The 18,041-nt window shown below is 58.1% G+C and overlaps 1 protein-coding gene across 3 annotated transcripts in view; it reads right to left on the bottom strand.

Annotated features, from left to right (window-relative positions):
* Positions 1-7,643: 7,643 nt before the first annotated feature.
* The window catches only part of PAK4 (p21 (RAC1) activated kinase 4), a 42,193-nt gene continuing 31,795 nt past the window's right edge, over positions 7,644-18,041 (bottom strand). For all 3 annotated transcript variants that reach the window (XM_059381229.1, XM_059381231.1, XM_059381230.1), the window contains exons 3-10: positions 16,938-17,199; positions 13,690-14,139; positions 13,030-13,476; positions 11,518-11,651; positions 11,261-11,387; positions 9,994-10,119; positions 9,105-9,239; positions 7,644-8,667 (exon numbers count right to left, since the gene is read on the bottom strand). In XM_059381229.1, coding sequence (XP_059237212.1) covers positions 8,512-8,667; positions 9,105-9,239; positions 9,994-10,119; positions 11,261-11,387; positions 11,518-11,651; positions 13,030-13,476; positions 13,690-14,139; positions 16,938-17,141 — 1,779 coding nt within the window. In that variant the 5' untranslated portion in view covers positions 17,142-17,199 and the 3' untranslated portion in view covers positions 7,644-8,511. The remainder of the gene's footprint in view (positions 8,668-9,104; positions 9,240-9,993; positions 10,120-11,260; positions 11,388-11,517; positions 11,652-13,029; positions 13,477-13,689; positions 14,140-16,937; positions 17,200-18,041) is intronic.

Below are 18,041 nucleotides of genomic sequence, written 5' to 3' on the forward strand. Positions count from 1 at the left end.
TGTCTTTTGGGGGAAGAGCTTTCCTTCTCCAAGCCTTAGTTTCCCATCTATAACCTGGGGCTAACTCCTCCCTGCACAGGGCTACCTGCGGTGACCCATACTCTCCTCTCACTCATGGTGTCCCAAATTTTAGCTGGTCCTTGACCCTCCAACTTCCTTTCTACCTCAGGGCCTTTGCACACGTTGTCCCGGTGCCTTCCAAGCCTTCCTCTCCATGCTTCTGTGGCTGCCTTCGTCTCCATTCAAATGTCACCTCTTCATAACACACACTCTTCTGGCTTTATTCTGCCCAAGAATACAACCTTGCGATTGTTCACCATACATAAAAATATATCCCAGCCAAGGTCAATTTCTCACCCTCCTGCTATTCTCTAGTGTCACACCTCGTTCTTTCTTGAACTTAGTATGATTTATAAATACCTATGAGTATGTAGATCTGTTCACTTGGTCATGAACTGTGTCATCCCATGAGAATGTCAGCCTTGCCAGGCAGGGCCTTGGGCGGGTCTGGGTTTTTTTTGTTGTTGTTGTTTGTTTGTTTGTCTGTCCCCAGCTCAGGTCTGACAAAGACTGGTTCCTCTGTTTGCTGAGCAGGGAGGACAAGAAGGCCGGGTCCAGGCAGGAGGGGAGGCTCTGTCTGGTTGAGAAAGCACGTCCAGCCTGCCTGAGTCTAGTTCCCATGACTTCCACTCCAAAACCAGTATCACACCCCTCTCCCCCCACCCCACCCCTCACCCCACCAGCGCCCAGTCCTACTGGTAGAGAGAGAATGGCGGGGTTCTGGAGGGCAGGCACCTGGGAGCTTTGGGAAACAAATAGTGGGTTTTCCACCGGGGCTGCAGTGGGGTGAGGAAGCCCAGCCAGGTCGGGCCCGGAGGCAGGGGATGGGAGAAAGAAAGATAAGCTGGGTTGGGTGCTGTCTTCCCTAAGTACGAATCACAGGGGTTTGGTGGAGGAGGTGGTGAGCCAGCTTCATCTTACAGGGGGCGACAGAGAGGCAGGGATGAGGTTGGGGAGAAGGAGGGAAATGGGAGGGGGTTAGAGGGAAAGAGGAAGAGGGGACGGTGGTGTGGAGGAAAGCAAAGAAAGAGAAAGAGAAAGAGACCAGGACGAGGTTGACTAGAGGCGGGGAAGAATCTAGAAGGTTAGAGATACCGAGAGGGCATTACCTGGGGCAGAGGGCAGGGCGGAGTCCAGCGGCAGGTGGGGGAGGAGACAAGGCGGATGTATACCAAATAAATTTGCTTATGTGCCAAATATAAAATATATGCAAGATCTCTACTGTGGCATTGGTCAAAACAGCCGGCAGCCGCCAGCTTCCCTGCATCCGGTGTCGGTGGCCTGGGACTGTTTCCATAACTCAGGGCCCACATGCCCGTGGAGGGTAACGCCAGCCACTGACAGGAGGGAAGTTGCTGTTGCCATTCCCAACAAGGAACCATCACCAAGACACAGTGTTAGGGAGGAAAAAGCACGGCGTAGAAGGATGTGGATATTATGCTAACATTTGTGCAAAGTGGGACACAATCTGCATATGCATGTAGGTCTTTCCTGGTCCCTGCATACATTCCCGGGAGAAGATGGGAGAAACTTCTATCAGGGGCCACCTCTGGGGACCGGGGTCCGAGAAGAGAAGCAGGGAATGGGGGAGGGAGGGAGGTTGATTTTGCAACTTAACCCTTTTGGAATCTTCTGCATTTTGCTCTGTGGGTTTGGTTCACTGCTCAAATACTAAGTGTGGTTAAGTGACAGAGTAAGGGAGAGACAGAGAAAGTCAGAGACAAAGGAACAGGGAAGAGAAGGAAGGAGGAAGAAAGGGAGAGAGTTTACCTTTGTTTAACCTGGCAGGGCCCCAAACTTCTGTAGGTGCTGTCCTGACTCACTCCCAGCCTTTTCTGAGCTTCCTTTCAGGGTCCTGGCCCGGTCAAGTTGACACTTTCCTACTGGGTCCTGTGGCCGGTAGGTAATGAGGGGAGCCCTGCCCAGTCCTGAAGGCTGTAGCCTGAGGATCTGCAGAGACTTGGGGACGAGGGGGCGTGTGCTTGGGTTCCAGTCCGGCCTCTTCCCCCTGCTTGCTGCGTGACCTCAGGTTGGTGACTTCGTGTGTTCGTTCCTCAGTCTCCCCCGCTGTGAAATGGGTTTGAGGAAGGTGCTTGCTTAAGGGACAGCTGCAGGGCGGGTGGTGTGTGTCTCCTAGAGCTGCCCTAAGGAATCGCCGCAAACCCATTGGTTTAGGGGAGCAAAAAGGTGATGTCGCTTGGTCCTGGAAGCCCAAGTCTGAGATCAAGGTGCCAGCAGGGTCTTGTCAGCCACCTCTGAAGCTCTGAGGGGAGACTTCTTGGCGTCTTGGCGGCTGGGAGCTGTTGGCGCTGTTCGATCCACCCCGCAGCCCTCCTGTGTCTGCCTCCCCTGGGCGTCCCAAACCTCCCTCTGCATCCCCCCCCCTTTTTTTCCCTTAAGATTTTATTTATTTATTTGACAGAGAGAAACAGTGAGAGAGGGAATACAAGCAGGGGAAGTGGGAGAGGAAGAAGCAGGCTTCCTGCCGAGCATGGAGCCCAATGTGGGGCTTGATCCCAGGACACGGGGTTCATGACCTGAGCCGAAGGCAGATGCTTAATGACTGAGCCAGCCAGGCGCCCCTGCTTTTCTCTTCTAAGGATATTGCCGCCCCACCCCCAGCCAGATAACCCAGAGTGATCTCACATCACAAAATCCTTCATCACAGCCTCAAGGCAAGGGTCCTTTTTATCCACCTAGGTTTGAATTTACAGGTTCCACATGGAGTGGTGGGGGCACCATTCAAAGCACGAAAGGGTTAAATGGGGTAAACTAGGTGCTCAGCGAAGCCCTGGACGCGGTCTTACTATTTTTTTTTAATGATTTATTTATTTATTTGGGAGAGAGAGGGAAGCGGGGAGGGGCAGAGGGAGAGAATCTCCAGCAGACTCCCCACTGAGTTTGGAGTCCTACTCAGGACTCAGTCTCACAACCCTGAGATCCTGACCTGAGCAGAAATCAAGAGACGGAGGCTGAGCTGACTGAGCCTCCCCCAGGTGGCCCCTTTCCCCCCACTTACGATCTTGAGGTATGTTAGCTCTGCCCTTGATCTTGCTGGGCCCACAGATACTGTTCGGCACACTGAGTTGGTTGCCTATCTTTAAGATTCAAGAACTGTCACATGAAAATGGGGATTTCTTGGGGTGCCTGGGTGGCTCAGTGGGTTAAGTCTCTGCCTTCGGCTCAGGTCATGATCTCAGGGTCCTGGAATCCAGCCCTGCATCGGGCTCTCTGCTCCACGGGGAGCCTGCTTTCAAATCCTCTAGAGAGAGGATCTGCCTCTCTGCCTACTTGTGATCTCTGTCAAATAAATAAAATCTTAAAAAAAAAAAAAAAAAGAAAGAAAGAAAATGGGGATTTCTTAAGAAAAATCCAGTCCAACAGTGACGTGGTGGTGGACAAAGCTCTGGGTGGCCCCCACAGCCACGCTCCCATTTTCAATCTCAGCTGCACATTAGAATCACCTGGATAGGGGCGCCTGGGTGGCTCAGTGGGTTAAAGCCTCTGCCATCGGCTCAGGTCATGATCTCAGGGCCCTGGGATTGAGCCCTGCATTGAGCCCCACATCAGGCCTCTGCTCAGCGGGGAGCCTGCTTCCTCTTCTCTCTCTGCCTGCCTCTGCCTACTTGTGATCTCTGTCTGTCAAATAAATAAAGTCTTTAAAAAAATCACTTGGAGAGTTTTCCTTTAAATACCTGTGACCTTGCCCCAATCCACACCCTTTTTTCATAGGACAGACCTTAAGCATGACCTTCAAGGCTTTTATTCCTCCTGAGACTCCTCTCATGTTCATTTATTCTTCCTCTTCATTCCCTCTCTCTCCTCCTTCCCCACAGGGAGCCATTCTATTATGTAAATGAGTCACCTTTTTAAATCTTGAAAAACAGGTATTACAGTTTTATGTTCCTCATTTGTAATCGACACACGTGGCCTGGTATAGATCCTGACTTTACTTTCCCCATCACTGGTCTGGCTCTCTCTCCCCATGGGCACACTTGGTCCCTGGCTCCTGAGGACTTCACGGGAGTCCTTGGCATGTGGCCCCTGTGTCTCCCATTTGCTGTCCTAGAGTGGACACATGGCACACAGGCCACCTCCAGCTCCCACCCCATAAACACTGCTGCAGTGAACAACCCCGTGTGTGCTCCCCCATAGGGTCCCATGATTTCTTTGGGAAGGGATTCAGAGGTGGAATTATTGTGAGGTGCATACATGCGATAATTCATTTGACTAAACCAGACTCGAATCTTTACCAGACTCGTGGTAGAAGGACAGCATGTTGAAATGTGCCTTCCTCCGGTTACCAGTAAGTTTGAGCCCTTGTGCACACCCTGATTGGTCTTTGGGTTTTTTTTCTTTTGTAAGTTGCCTGTTTATATTCTTTGCCCATGTTTCTATTTGGGTTGCTCTTTTCTCATTTAAAAAAAAAATCTGATACATGTTAGACTCTGAAAAAAAATTTTTCCCCTTTCTGAAGCCTATTACATTCGGCCATGATGTCCTTCTTTGAACAAAAGCTTTACATTTTCACAAGTTCAGTTAATTTTTTTTTTTTGATAGTTTGTTCCACTGGAGTTTTAAGAAGTCCCTCTCTGCTGCTGGTCATCAAGTATGTTCCTCTGTCACCTTCACAGTTTTTCTTTTAGAGGATGTTTAATCCATCAGAGAAACTTTGTCCAGGGGAACTCAGATAATGAAAAGTTCTCATATCTAAACAGTCTAGTTAGTACCCACTGGTTACATGTGACAGTGGAGGCTGTGAAATGTGACTAGTGCTACTAAGGGACCGAACTGTTTCATTTTATTGGTTAATTTAAAATTAAATAGCCACATGTGGTTGGTGGCTACCTTCCCGGGAAGCACAGAACTAAGGTTCTTTTGTCGTGATGCTAGGTAGGGAGCCCATTTTCCTTTTCTCCAGAAAAATGAACCGATTTCCCCAAAACTATTATTAAACAATCTATTTTTCTCTCCTTGTTTCACTGGGGCCAGCCTTGTCATATATAAAGCTCATCCTGAATATACTTGGGTTTTCCTCTGGGCTCTTCAGAGAAGCCCGGGGAGTCCTAATGAAGGTGGAGAGTCTAGCAGAGGTGGAGAATCACAATTCTACCAGTATTAGAATTTTTAGCCAGACACACAGCCGCCCAGAATAAAGACTACGTTTCCCAACCTCCCTTGCTGCTGGGTGCAGTCACGTGACGAAGCTCTGGCCAATGAGACAACGGCGCAACCTCCGGGTCGTGTCCCTAAGGGGGGGCGTGGCTGTCTCTTCTCGTCCTCAGGACCAATGATTCAGCCCAGGGTGTGGCCTGGGAATCTGCATTTCCACAAAGTTCCCAGGGATGCTGCTGGTCCGGGAACCACGCTTGGGAGAACCACTGGTCTGACTTGTTTCACTTACTCATTTTGAGTCTCTGTAAACACACCTCTGATCTGCAGGTTAGTACCTCCCGGGCTTCCCCTCCTGGGCCTTTGCAGCTTGGAGCACAGCGCCCCCTGCTGCCGCTGAGGTAACACTCAACTTTGTGTGGGACGCCGTGCGGTCAGTACTATCTGGACAAAGCCGGTCCCCAGGGCCACATCGCCGCTGGGGCAGGTGTCTGCTCTTGCTCCGCCACACTTGCCCTTCTGAGTGCGCTCTTGTCCCCCCCGACGCCTGACGTGGACTCCCTCGCCGGCTGGGATCAGTGGGGTCCTGCCTGAAGGAGGCGCTGGAGCAGGTGGGGCGGGAAGCTGGAAGAACCTTCCTGCTTCCGCTGCCGCAGGGTCACGAGCCGACTTCCGGGGTCTTGGTGGTGCCCCTGAGCACTTTTGTGCATCTAGCCTCTAGGCCGGGTTACTGACCCTATTGGCTCCCTGAGCCTTCCAGGTACTCTTGTGACCAACCCCCTGTACTCAATCTCCCATCCGAAACAACTAGAGGGGTTTCATGTATGCCATGGGAACCCCTTCCTGATGGGCAGGGGCAGCAGGAGGGGGTATGGGGCCTCCGGGAGAGCTCTCTTGAGGCTACCCAAAACCATCCTTTAAACTGCAGTGACGGCGATGGAAGGTGACAATCATGGTAGAGTCCCCATGAAGCCTAATGTTGGCTCCTCCACCAGGTAATGACCTGGCAAGGGGCCTCCTGTCCCCCCTGGGGGGGGGGGGGGGGAGAGGGGAAAGATCCTTCACCTGCAATGGAACGTCCTGGAAAGCCCCCAGGGGCCCAGGGAGGCAAGGCCCTCCAGTTGGGAGGGCGGTGGCTCTGTGCCACCCTGTTCTTCCTGGGTTGTGGAATCATGGGCGTACCAGCCTCCGAAAATGAGTTGGGCTGCTATCCTTTCCCTGTTCTTTGGAACAGTTTGTACAAGGTAGGAATTGTGTGATCCTTAAGTCTGGTGGAACTCATTTGTAAAAGCATTCAAGCCCAGGGCTTTTTCTTTGGTGCGTGTGTGGGGGGGGGGAATGTTACTTTGGTCTTTTCTTGTTTTCTGTTTCTCCTTATACCCATTTTGGCAGAGTTCTTCCCAGAGCTTAACAACTCCACCCAGGCACCCAACACATTCAACATGGCAACAGCTGCTTCCCTGGGGATGTTTAGACCTCTGAGTCCCCATCTAGATGGTGCCTGTTGGTGGCCGGCACAGACACGGTACCCCAGCCTTGGGGACCCAGGGCTTGTGGAGAGGCATGCTCTGGAGTGGGTGCAGACAGTGTACCCGAGCCAGCATCTCCACACGTCTCCCACCCACACAGCAGGCGGAGGTCCCTGGTACCAGTGGGTGGTGGGGTTTGCTGCTCACGCTGCAGTTGTCCCCAGGGAGCTGCTGGTTCCCCCCACCCCCACCTCTTGGGTTCTGGGGGAGACGCCCACAGTCCAAGCTCATACCAGCCTGGGGCGCTCAGTGCCCAGAACACAGAGGCAGCACCGTCCTGAAGATGCCAGCCAATTCCTTTCTCCCCTTGTAGAGACCCAGGCTCAGCCTCCTGGGACCCCGATTTGGAGGGAGGGATCTGGCCAGTGGAGTATCCCTAAGGCTGGCTGTTCCAGATCCATCTGCCTCCGTTGAGTCCTCAAAAGCCCACCTGCCCACTGACCGATTTTCTGAATGACCCATTTACTAACATCAGCTCATCAAGGATCCTTCCTACCCACCTACCATGCTCAAGACAAACAACCTTTAAAACAAGATTCCAGGGGCGCCTGGGTGGCTCAGTGTGTTAAGCCGCTGCCTTCGGCTCGGGTCATGATCTCAGGGTCCTGGGATCGAGTCCCGCATCGGGCTCTCTGCTCAACAGGGAGCCTGCTTCAAGATTCCAGCAAAACTCCAATCTGGCAAACTGGTCACTGCAGCACACAGACCCTGGGGGACTGGCTGTTTGCAGGCCAGGGGGTGAGTCTGGGTCCCGTCAGGGGGGGCACTACGGGCTGCTTTGACCTGGGGCTCCCCACCCCCCCAAGACATGGCCCTTGGCCTAAGATGGACTGGAATCCTGGGGTTCGCCAGCCCACCCTCTCTCCGTCCTTGAGTCCCTCCCCCAAGTCCCACACCAAGATGACCTGGACAGGAAGGCGCGCTACCCACGCTACACGCACACGCAAAACAAGAAAACATTTTAATTGTAAAACTAACTTGAGGGAGGGGAGGGGAGAGTGGGGCTGCACCAAAGGGCTGGGAACCTGATTCTTCAAGCAGTGGTTCTGTCCCTGGTGCCGCCCCTAGGGGGCAGGAACCATCTGTCCCCAGGTTGGGACAGGGGCTAGTGTTATAAAATGGCAATATAAATAGACTTCTAGAAAAGAGGAGGCTGTCCAGGTGCAGTAGTCATCTGCAGAGGCTGGGGATAGGCAGGAAGCCCTGGCCCCCATCTCCCCAGCAAGCCACCGAGAGGGGGTGCAGGACTAGGGGAAAAGGCCACTCTTCAGACATTCATGATCGACCCCCACAATGGCTCGGGGGGGGGGCAGGGGGCTGCGCTGTATGTCAGGCAAGGCCTTAGAGACACCCACTCCCAGGTTGGGGGACAGAGCAGCTGGACCGTCTGCACAGGTGTGTGTGCACACATGCGTGCGCACACACACACAAACATACACACACACACGCCTCTCGTGGTGTTCTCTCCATCCACAGCAGCCCCCACTGCAGATGATTTCCAGTGATAGGGGGGCTGTCTGTCCTTCCTGGAAGACAGGAAGACACAGGGAGCGACCATCCCAGAGGGTGGGGAGGCTGGGAACCCTCACTTGCTCCCACAAATCCCTGTGTTTTGTTTTGTTTTAAAGTCACAAAATCAAACCTGGAGTTCAGTAGTAGGGTCCTGCACGCTCCCCCACCGCCGACAAGGATGGCGGTGCCACATGGAGTGTCTCCTGGGTGGGGAGGAGTGGGGGCCTCCCCCCGACTGGCCCGTGGTGGGACGGGGTGACCCAAGGGGCTCTTTGGTTCAGGGACAGGGCACTGAGCCTCATCTGGTACGGTTCTGGCGCATGAGGGGCACGATGCTGGCGGGCGGGCCCGCTTTGGCCAGGAAAGGGTGCTTGAGCAGCTCAGCCGCTGTGGCCCGCTGGGCTGGGTCACGCACCAGCAGGCGGTCCAGGAAGCCCTTCAGGGAGGGCGACACCTGTGGGGAGGTGGGGGAGAGAGTCAGGAATGGGTTTGAGCACCAGCTCCACTTCTCACTTGCCACTGGGCTCCAGTTTCCGCCTCTGTCAAATGGGCCGACAACATCTGCTGCCTGGGGGTAGAGGCCAGGAGGGCCCCGGTGTCTAGAGCTTGGCCCCAAGGAAAGAAACACATCAAAGACCCCAGGGGCTCATTTCTTCTCCATTTTCAAGGTTTGCAAGATGGTGACAGTGGCTGGGCCCCAGAAGCACCGCTCTCTTGCCAGGCGAGCCATCTACCAGGAAGGCTCCTCTCCCAGACCTGGCTATGCCAGCCAGCCGAGGCTCAACCACTGGGGGACGGTAAGGGCTCAGGGAACCTGTAGCAGAGGGAGCGGGGAGCCCAACACAGAGGGAGTGTCCCCTCCCCCACACCACCTGCCCGCCGGGGGCTCACCTTGTGCAGATTTTTCAGTCGAGGTGGCAAGTTGTCCCGAATCATCTTCATGGCTTTGAGGGGGGGCTCATTGAAGTAGGGGGGCTCCCCGTCCACCATCTCGATCACCATCACCCCCAGAGACCAGATGTCTACCTGCAGCGAGAAAGGGACAGGAGGGCTGAGCTGGACTCACTGGGCCCGTGCTAGGGGAAGCCACAAAGGGGTGGTTGGTTCTGCCTTTGCCTCCTCCCTCCTGGAGTCCTTGGGCCCCAAACACCCTGACACCCAACTTCCCAGACCCACAAGCTCCTCCCCCAAGGAGCCCTGAGAAGGGTTCTGCCTACCCAGCACCCTCCTTCCCTCACTCTAGGGAGCATTCAGGGTGCCGTGGCCAGTTGCCTAAGCAGCATGGTTGGGACACAGTAATTGGCTCATGAACAGACACGTGACCGGAGCTGAGCCAATCAGAGCCAGCACAAAGACTTTAGCTACCAGGAGCACCCGGTACTCACAGGCAGGGGCATGGGGTCCCAGAGTTGCCAGGCCAGCTCTGCCCTGACTAGGGGAGCACCTGCCTGGGTGAAGACTAACCCAGACCAAGTCAGGACTGGGGAGGGACAGAGCACAGGAATGCCAGGCCTAAAGCCTGTCACTCGCCCCTACATCACAGTTCTTGGGACCCAGCGCTTTCAGGTTTTGCTAAATCCGAGTGGGTTTTGTCAGCACCGGGCTGGGCTCATCAGGGATAGGTGCATAAACGCATGCCTCCCTCCTCTCCCATAGGACCATCCCCAGTGACCCATCTCCCACACTGAGCCCCACTCCACCCCCAGCACTCCTGCAGCTCCAGATGGTCACAGTGTAAACCTGTGCTGACAACAGGACAACCGGGCCACCGCCGGCTTACCTCTGGCCCATAGGGAAGGCGAGAGATGAGCTCTGGGGCCATCCAGTAGGGCGTGCCGACCAGGGATTTCCTCCGTGGTACCTCCTTGCTGACTTGCGCGCAGAACCCGAAGTCCGAGAGCTTCACCTGCAGCGGGGCGCAGGCAGTGGGGGGCAGTCAGAGGTGTCTACCTACTCAGTTCCCTGGCCTTGGACTTTCGGGGACTACACGGGGCAGCCTAGAGGTTAGAGCCAGACCACGGAGTCCCTCTGCCTGCTCCCAGCAGGGGGCCCTTAGGTGTGTCACCTCCCCGTGGGAGATCACACCATGTGCCTTCCTGACAGGGTCTGCCCTGGGGCCTTTGGGGGAAGTGGCCTGAGTCCTACAGGTTCCAAATGTTGCATAGGGGTGCTGAGACCCCAGCTGGGTCCCAAAGCCCTTGCCTGGGCCCTGGCATCCCTGAATGCAGCTCTGGCCTGGAGAGAATGCAGCCCTGGCCTGGAGAGGATGACAGCTGTGACTTATTTTGCTAACAACCACGTGCCCAGAACCACACATTTCCACCTGTTTGGGAGCCATGGGTCCCCTTCCGATTCCTAAGGACATGTGCGGATCTTCTCACCCCCATGAAACATATGCACACGGCGTGCACACAACTTCAGGCTCACAGATGTCCCCCAACCACATCTGTGGACAGCTTCAGGCATTCGGGGATTCCAGCTGAGACTCCCCATGAAAGAGAGCCCACCACGACCCCTATCCCTGCTGAATGGCTTCACTTCCCTGGGGGAAGGCAGGCGAATCACCAATGAGAACTTGGGGACAGTCAAGGACTCCCTCCCACTGAAAATCATGTCCACTCTTAGAGTAGAAATACAGGTTCTGGGCACTGGGGGGCCTCATCCGTGGGCATGAGTCTGAGCCTCAGTCTGGAGAAGCGGAGACAGGAGCGGGGTCCACGGCCCACGGCCACGTGCTCGGCTGGGAACAGCTTCTTGGTAGAGGAAGAGCCACAGCCAGCACCCCAGCTGTCTCCCGGCCTCCTGGGGCCCAGTGCTCGACCACAGCTCCCGGCACCCTGGGCTGAAGGCGCAGCCTCCTTCGGCCTGGCCCCCCCACCCCCGCCCCGTGACCGTGTGTGCAGAGCCCCCCCCTGACTGGGCCTGATTCGGGGCTGTTGGCCTGAGGAGTGAACAAACTTCTTGCTCTTCAAGCCGCCGAGCTGCGGGTCCGGGATGGAGGGGAGCCAGGGAGAGGCAGAGGGAACCCAAGCCACCCTGCTCCTCACCCTGCCGTCGTGGGTCAGCAGGATGGAGTCGCTCTTGATGTCGCGGTGGATAACTCCCTGTGCGTGGAGCACGGCCAGGGCCTGAAGCACGGCCAGGCACACGGCGGCGATCTGCTCCTCATTCATCCTGTGTGGGCTGGGGGTCAGCGACTGGAGGCCCGAGGGGAATGCTGCCCTCCTGGCCCGGAGACGTGGCCCCCACCCCGAGGGGTCTGAGAGGACACAGTGGCCCCAGGGACCCTGGGGTCTGGCAGTACCTGGTGTGAGTGACGATGTCAGTGAGGGCGCCGCCCTCCAGAAACTCCATGACTACCCAGAGCTCGTCCCCGACCAGGTAGCTGTTGTACATCTCCACCACGTTCTCGTGCTGGTAGTCCCGCATGATCACCACCTGGGCAGCAGGCGGGGTCAGCACTGCTGGTCCCTGCCGCAAACCCAGTCACCCCACCAGCCTGCCTCCCGCCTCCCCTCCTGCCTGGGCTGGGGCCCTGCCACACCAAAGGCCCAGCCCACTTGTCACTCCCGCTCTTTGTCATTGTCATTTGTCACTGCCCTCCCCTGTGCCAAGGCCAGGAGACCCCAAAGGCAGCTTGAGGCCTGATGCCTGCATTGTGGGGGTTTCCCTGCCCCCAAACCCCATTTCTGATCCTGCTCTCTCACCAGTCATGAGCTGGTTGGTCTCTGAATGGCCCTACTGACCAGGCCGGTGTAGGGACAGGGGCGGGGACGAGAATGTCTTAAGCATGGGGCTGAGTCCGTGGGACAAGCAGGTACCCGCCAAGGGCAGAGTAACAGCCTGGGGGGATGGGTTCAGGGAAGAAAAGCCCTGGCAGCAAAGCCCGGGGGAGATGGGAACGGGACACTCACTGGGATTCCGCTGAAGAGCCCACGGTGCGGCTGCAGTGCGGGGAGACTAGGGGGCCGGGGGAGGGGTTATAGGGACAGCTGAGAGACCAGAAGGAGGCAGTTTTGACCACCTCCACACCTGACATCCCAGGACTCCTGCATTGGAGTCCAGGGGCTGCTGCCAGCCCGGATTCCTCTGGGGAAGGAGCCAGGAGTTGGCCTTTGTAAAAAGCTGGCAGATGCCACTGGGAACCCCAGCCAGAGGCTGGACACAACCAAGGACCTAGATGGGAGCCAGACCTCAAACGCCTGCCAGAGGCCAGGCCCGTGTCCCGAGGACAAGGACAGGTAGGACAGGGGAACTGCAAGGGTCAGTAAGGGGGGCAGAGGGGCAGGCCTGCAGGCCCCAAAGAGCCCTTGAGCGGCTGCGTGGGGGACGCCAAGGGGTTACCCAAGAGGGGACGCCAGGGCAGAGTCGGGGGGAGAGGATGGGGTTGCACAGCAGCTAACGGGCTACCATGGGAGATAGAACCAGGGGAGGGGCAGGGCTGGGGTCTCGAGAGACTCTGGGGACCAGTTTGGGACTCGGTGGGTATGAAGGACCTGGAAGTCCCACGAGGGCGGGGCTGAGGGGCTCTGGAGTTGGGGCTCCAGGGAGGCAGGGGTGGGTATGGGGCAATGAGGGGAGAGGTGACAGCCTGGAGAAGTGTGAGGAGTAAGGAGAGGAGACAGGCTCAAACCCAGCCCTGGGGACCCTGGCGCTGAATGGCCTTCTCCCATCCTCACCCTTACAGGACGCGGACCAGCATGGGCCTCCAGACCAGCTGGTAGAGGGCAGCAGGAGGAGGGGCGACGACGGGGCCGGGAGGGCACAGGCGGGGCCGGGAGGGGCTAGGAGGGACAGGGATGGGCCCTCGGCCCACCTCATTGAAGAGGAGCTCGCGCCTCTGCTGCTTGCGCAGGTCCATCTTCTTGACCGCAACCAGCCTGCCTGAGCTGCGCACAGTGGCGATGCACACGATGCCCGTGGAGCCCTCGCCGATCTTGATGAAGTTGTCCAGGTAGGAGCGAGGGTCGCCAGGGTCCACTACCAGCTGCAAGGCAGCTCGGAACTGCTCGTGCGACACTCGCTGGGGTTCCCGCTGTGGCGAGCGGGGCCCGGGGGGCCCAGGGGCCGGGGGCCCGGCGGGGGTAGGGGCAGTGACAGGGCGAGTTAGAGGAGCCAACTGGGGCTCAGAGGCATGGGGGCCCAGCACTCCTGGGCTAGGGGGTCCGCGGGCTCGGGTGGGAGGCCGGGAGGAGGAGGAGGACTGGGGGACCGCCACGCCCCCGGCCGATGGCCCGTTGGGGGCCAGGCTATGAGGCTCCCCCTGCAATAGAAAAGACAGGCAGCTGTTAGTGGAGGGGAGGGGGCCAGCTCTGCTCCTTGTGTGGGAGAGGGGCCCTGCCTGTGGGACAGACACATGGCAGTCAGGATGGAGATGGACAGTGGGCTGGGCACAGGCTGGCGCTGGTGGGCAGGGAACAGGGGGCGTTTGGGACAAAGGGGCGGTGGGAGGTCCCGGGGCAGGGGTACTGGTTACCTGGACACCCCGGGCCGGGTGGTCCGTGTCAGCCCTCGGGTACGTGTTAAAGGGCCGACCAGCTGCTGCTTTGGCCCCACCAGCCAGACCGGCAGGTTGCGGGGTGCCGACGTCGGGCCCAGAGAGGGGTCGTTTGTCCCGGGAGGATTCCTGGGGTCCTCCTGAGCCCTCCCTGGAAGACTTGGGCCTCTTCTCTGGCCCCACCCGCCGCCTGTCACCACCGCTGCCACCCGCCTCACTGCGACCAGCACCCCGGCCTTGGCTGCCCGCCTTCTCTGGGGCTGCTCTGGCCGGCTCTGTGGGCATCCCGTTTTCCTGGCGGGCACGGGCAGGTGGCGGGGGGCTGTCTCTCCGCAGGGAGTTGGAGCGCGTCACCGACATGTTCTCAAACTCGTCCAGTAGCAGCGTGAGGGCCCCATCCTTGGCACCTTTGCTGCCCCGCACGATGGTCTGGGGTCCAGGGCAATGGCGGGATGGGGGCCGGGCAAGGAAGAGGAGGACACAGGACGTGTATCCGACACACAAGGACAGGACAACACAAAACACACACAGAGACAAGACAGAGACGGAATGAAGAAATGCCATGGGGTGATGAAGGGGCGGGGTGGGTGGGGGTGGCACCAGAGGGGCCCCTGCAGTCCCTCCCACACCCCCACGTGGTCTGGTGCAGGAAGAAGCTGAAGGGGTAACCTCCCACGGGTCAGGCTGTTGCCCCCGGGGCGGGCCAGTCCCCCTATAAAACACCCTCCCCGTCTCTCTCCTGTTTTCCAGCCTGGGGGCAGGTCTCTGCCCTGTGGGCGGGAGGGGAAGGAGCACAGAGCCCATGCCACCCCATCAACAGTCCTGGAGAGCCGCAAATTACAGGATGCTGGGCACAGGGCCCGGCCTGGACTTCCTCCCTTGCTGCCCGCTGGGGCTGTTAACCCAAGGACAGAGCACAGGGAGAGTCAGAAAGGACTGGGCCTGAAGTCCAGGAGCAGTGGTGGCAAATGGGAATTCCCACGTGGCCTGGTGAATGTAACATGTGCCCTGAATACACCCAAGCTTCGTGTGCCAAGCCCAGCACCCTGATCCTGGTCACAGCTGCCTCCTCCCTCAAACAGAGTCAAGGCCTCCAGGAATACCTCCTCATCTCCCATTCAGCTCAGAGCACACAAGTTTCCTCACTGCTCCTCAAACATACCAGGCAAAGGCCCACCTCAGGACCTTTGCACTGGCTGTTTGCTCTTCCTAGAACATCTTCTCCCAAGTATGCCCTCAGCTCCTTCCCTACTCTCCTCTTCCAGGCCTTTGCCCAAACTCAGCTTCTCAGAGGGAAGCTTCTGTTGACTACCCAGAGTCTAAAATGCCAGCCCCTAACACCCCTATTCCCTTTCTCTGCCTTCTCTTTCTCTGGAGCCCTAGAAACCAGCTGCCCTGATGCAACTGTCAGCTGACTGTCACCTGCCCCTCCTGTGACATCCATGAGGACTTTTGTATTTGCCTGCTGATCTGCTCTTGCTACATCTCAGTACCTAGCACCGTGTCAGGTATGTGTGCACAGCGTGCTCAAGAAACATGGGCTGAGCCAGCGGGGGAGGGAGGCAGGCTGGGAGGAGGCTGTAAAGAGCAGAACACGCAACCCTGGCCCTCTGCTCTCACTCACAGGCCAGTGGCAATGGGGTCCCAGGGCTGCCACACATCCTCAAGCCACAACTGCCTGCCTCCACCGTGCATGAAACCCACCTCCAGCCCACAGGGCCCCCAGGGGCCGGCCCCTGTCTCTCCCTCCCACGCCCCGCCTCTTGGGGGCCTGACTACCTCCTTGCCTGGGCACCCTGTGAAGCAAGGCAGACAGACACCTGCTCATGCCCTAGCCCCAAGAAGACTGGGGGCTGCGGGAGGGCCTGGGAAGACCCAGCCAAGGGGAGATTCCCAGCAGGGGCAGCAAACACGTACCCACACAGGCCCCAAGACTCTGCTAGTCCCCATGGCCCCTTGTGTGGCCCTTCCTGGCAGGCATGGGCCCAAACAGGACTCACGGCTGGCGGACCAAGCAGGGGCTAGATTTTCGGGGGTCCCCTAGGGAAGCCACAGGCATCATGGAGGAGCCCCAGGGCCAGCTGGGGGATGGAAGCGAAGCAGGTGGGGTGGGGCCAGCAGGGACAGAGGAGCCAGCACCCCGGCCCGCGGAGGCAGCTGCCACCCCCTCAGCCCCTGCGATTAGTCAGCAGAAGCCAGAAATACAGCCTTGGATGTGAAGTCTCTGCTGCTTTAAGCAGCAGGAAAGAGTTCAAAGTCTTCAAAAGGCCTGCAGGAGAGGCACCGAGACCTCAGCGGGGCCGCAAGATGGAGCCCATCCTGGTGAGTGTCCTCGCGCCAGGCCCCGGAGATGATGAGTCAGCCAAAGGCCTGTCCCCCAACCGTGGGCCCGCTGACCGGCACACCCATCTCCATCTCCAGCCCAAGAACAACCCTGGCTGCGTGCCCCTGGCCCTGGGCCCTTCCTGGCTCCCACTGCCCCTGAGGTGAAGTCTGGCCTTGGAGGCGGGATTCCCAGGCCGGGCAGGCTCACACCCTGCCACCAGCCAGCCTCACCGTGCCACGCCTGGGCGCTGGGACTGCACAGATGGCAAAGGGGTCTAAGAGCCTGGGCTGTGGAAACAGACCGTGGTTCAAATCCCAACTCCTCCCTTTTGCTCAAGATGGCCAGAAAACCACCCCCCAAACCAAAAAGCCTCCAAGGCTTCCCATGGACTCTTTCCTCTGCTAAAAGGCTCTCTTTGCCACAGGATTCCTCCCTCTCAGGGCACAGCTCTCAGGGCACAGCTCAGGTGTCCCCCTCCTCCACAAAGTTGGCCCAGACTGGGGGACAGGGGCAGGGGAGGCCGGGTCAGCAGCTCTCTGGGCGCCCCCAGGTCGGTCCTACCATGGGGATCTGTCCCTCGCCCAAAGACAAGTTTCTGGTACTCGGGATGGGGCCACGGAGCCCAGGGAGAGGAGGACAACTCAGAGGCTGGCGTGGGGGGCTGCTACTGGGGTCAAGGTGGGAGTCAGTGCTGAGAGGCATGGGGAGGGATTGGTGGGTGGAGGGGTGAAATGTCAGGACTGGGGCGAAGATTAGGGTAGAGGGTTGGGGTGTCTGTCTGGCTGTCAGTAGGAGGTCAGCAAGGAGGTGTTGGCCCTAGGGTCAAGCGTGGGTTTAAGGCCTGGGGGTGCCGTATGGGGTTGGTATGGGGCAGGAGAGGCCACAGTGGGCGCTGGCATACCTTGGGGGCCCCGGGCTGGATGGAGGTGATGCAGGCAGGGTCCACAAGGGGCTTGGGCCGGCGAGCCGACTCCTCAATCAGGCTCTGCCACTGGCGGGGCAGCCCCGTGAACTTCTGCTCGTGCTGGTCGAAGCCTGTGTGCACGCGGTGCTCAAAGTTGGATGGCGCGGAGATCTCGACCCTCTTCTTCTTCTTCCCAAACATGGCGGCGCTGATGCTTTCAGCGCCGCAAGGGCGCAGACTGGGGCTCCTCTCAGCAGGCCTGTGGGAGGGGGCCACTCACCAGAACCCGCCCATTTCTCTGGGCTCCTTGGGCTCTGCCCCAGTCCTGTCCCTCCTCATCTCCTCCTTGGTCTCCCTTCCCCCACAGGTGGCCTGAGGGACCCGTGAACAGGCTCCCCTGCTCAGCCCTTGGAGTCCCCTCGACATGACCTGCACCTATCCCCTCTCTGCTCTCATGCCCCCTTTGCTCACAATGGTTTTCAAACCTCAGTGCCTTTGCACTGACTCCTCATGGAACACTCTTCCCTAGTATCCACACATGGCTCCCTCCAATCCCCTCCTTCAGGTCTCAGAATGGTTGGTGAATCTTTTCCTGACCGCCCCAAGTGAAGGAAGTGTCCCACTAGCTTTCCGTCACAAAGCTTCACAGCACGTTTGACTCCTGAAAATTCTACTGTTCATTCTTGAGTTTACCAGTTGGATGTCTACACCCCACCCCCAACCCTTAGACTATCAGCACCAAAGGCCAGATCTCATCTGCCCAGTGTGCCTGTATCCTACCCCACCCCCAGTACAATGCCTGGCCTGTAGCCCACACTCAGTGACCAAGCGACTGTTCAACAACTGCTTCTAGTCCCTGTCCTATGCACGGCCCTTGGGAGCCTCACCCTAACACTCCCACTTTACAGATGAAGAGACTGAGGCTCGGAGAAGGGAGTTCCTCACCAGGGTTGCGCAGTGGGGAAAGTTCCAAGGTGCAGCGCATATTAGCAAGCACAACCACCCCTGCCTTTAGGCTCTGTGGTCTCCAGGTGACGCCTTGGCTGGCACCAGGCACCGTATAAATGCTCACTGAAAGCCAGTTGGAAAACCAAAGGGACT

Source organism: Mustela nigripes, chromosome 17 (genome assembly GCF_022355385.1).
Source record: "Mustela nigripes isolate SB6536 chromosome 17, MUSNIG.SB6536, whole genome shotgun sequence".
Classification (NCBI taxonomy): Eukaryota; Metazoa; Chordata; class Mammalia; order Carnivora; family Mustelidae; genus Mustela; species Mustela nigripes.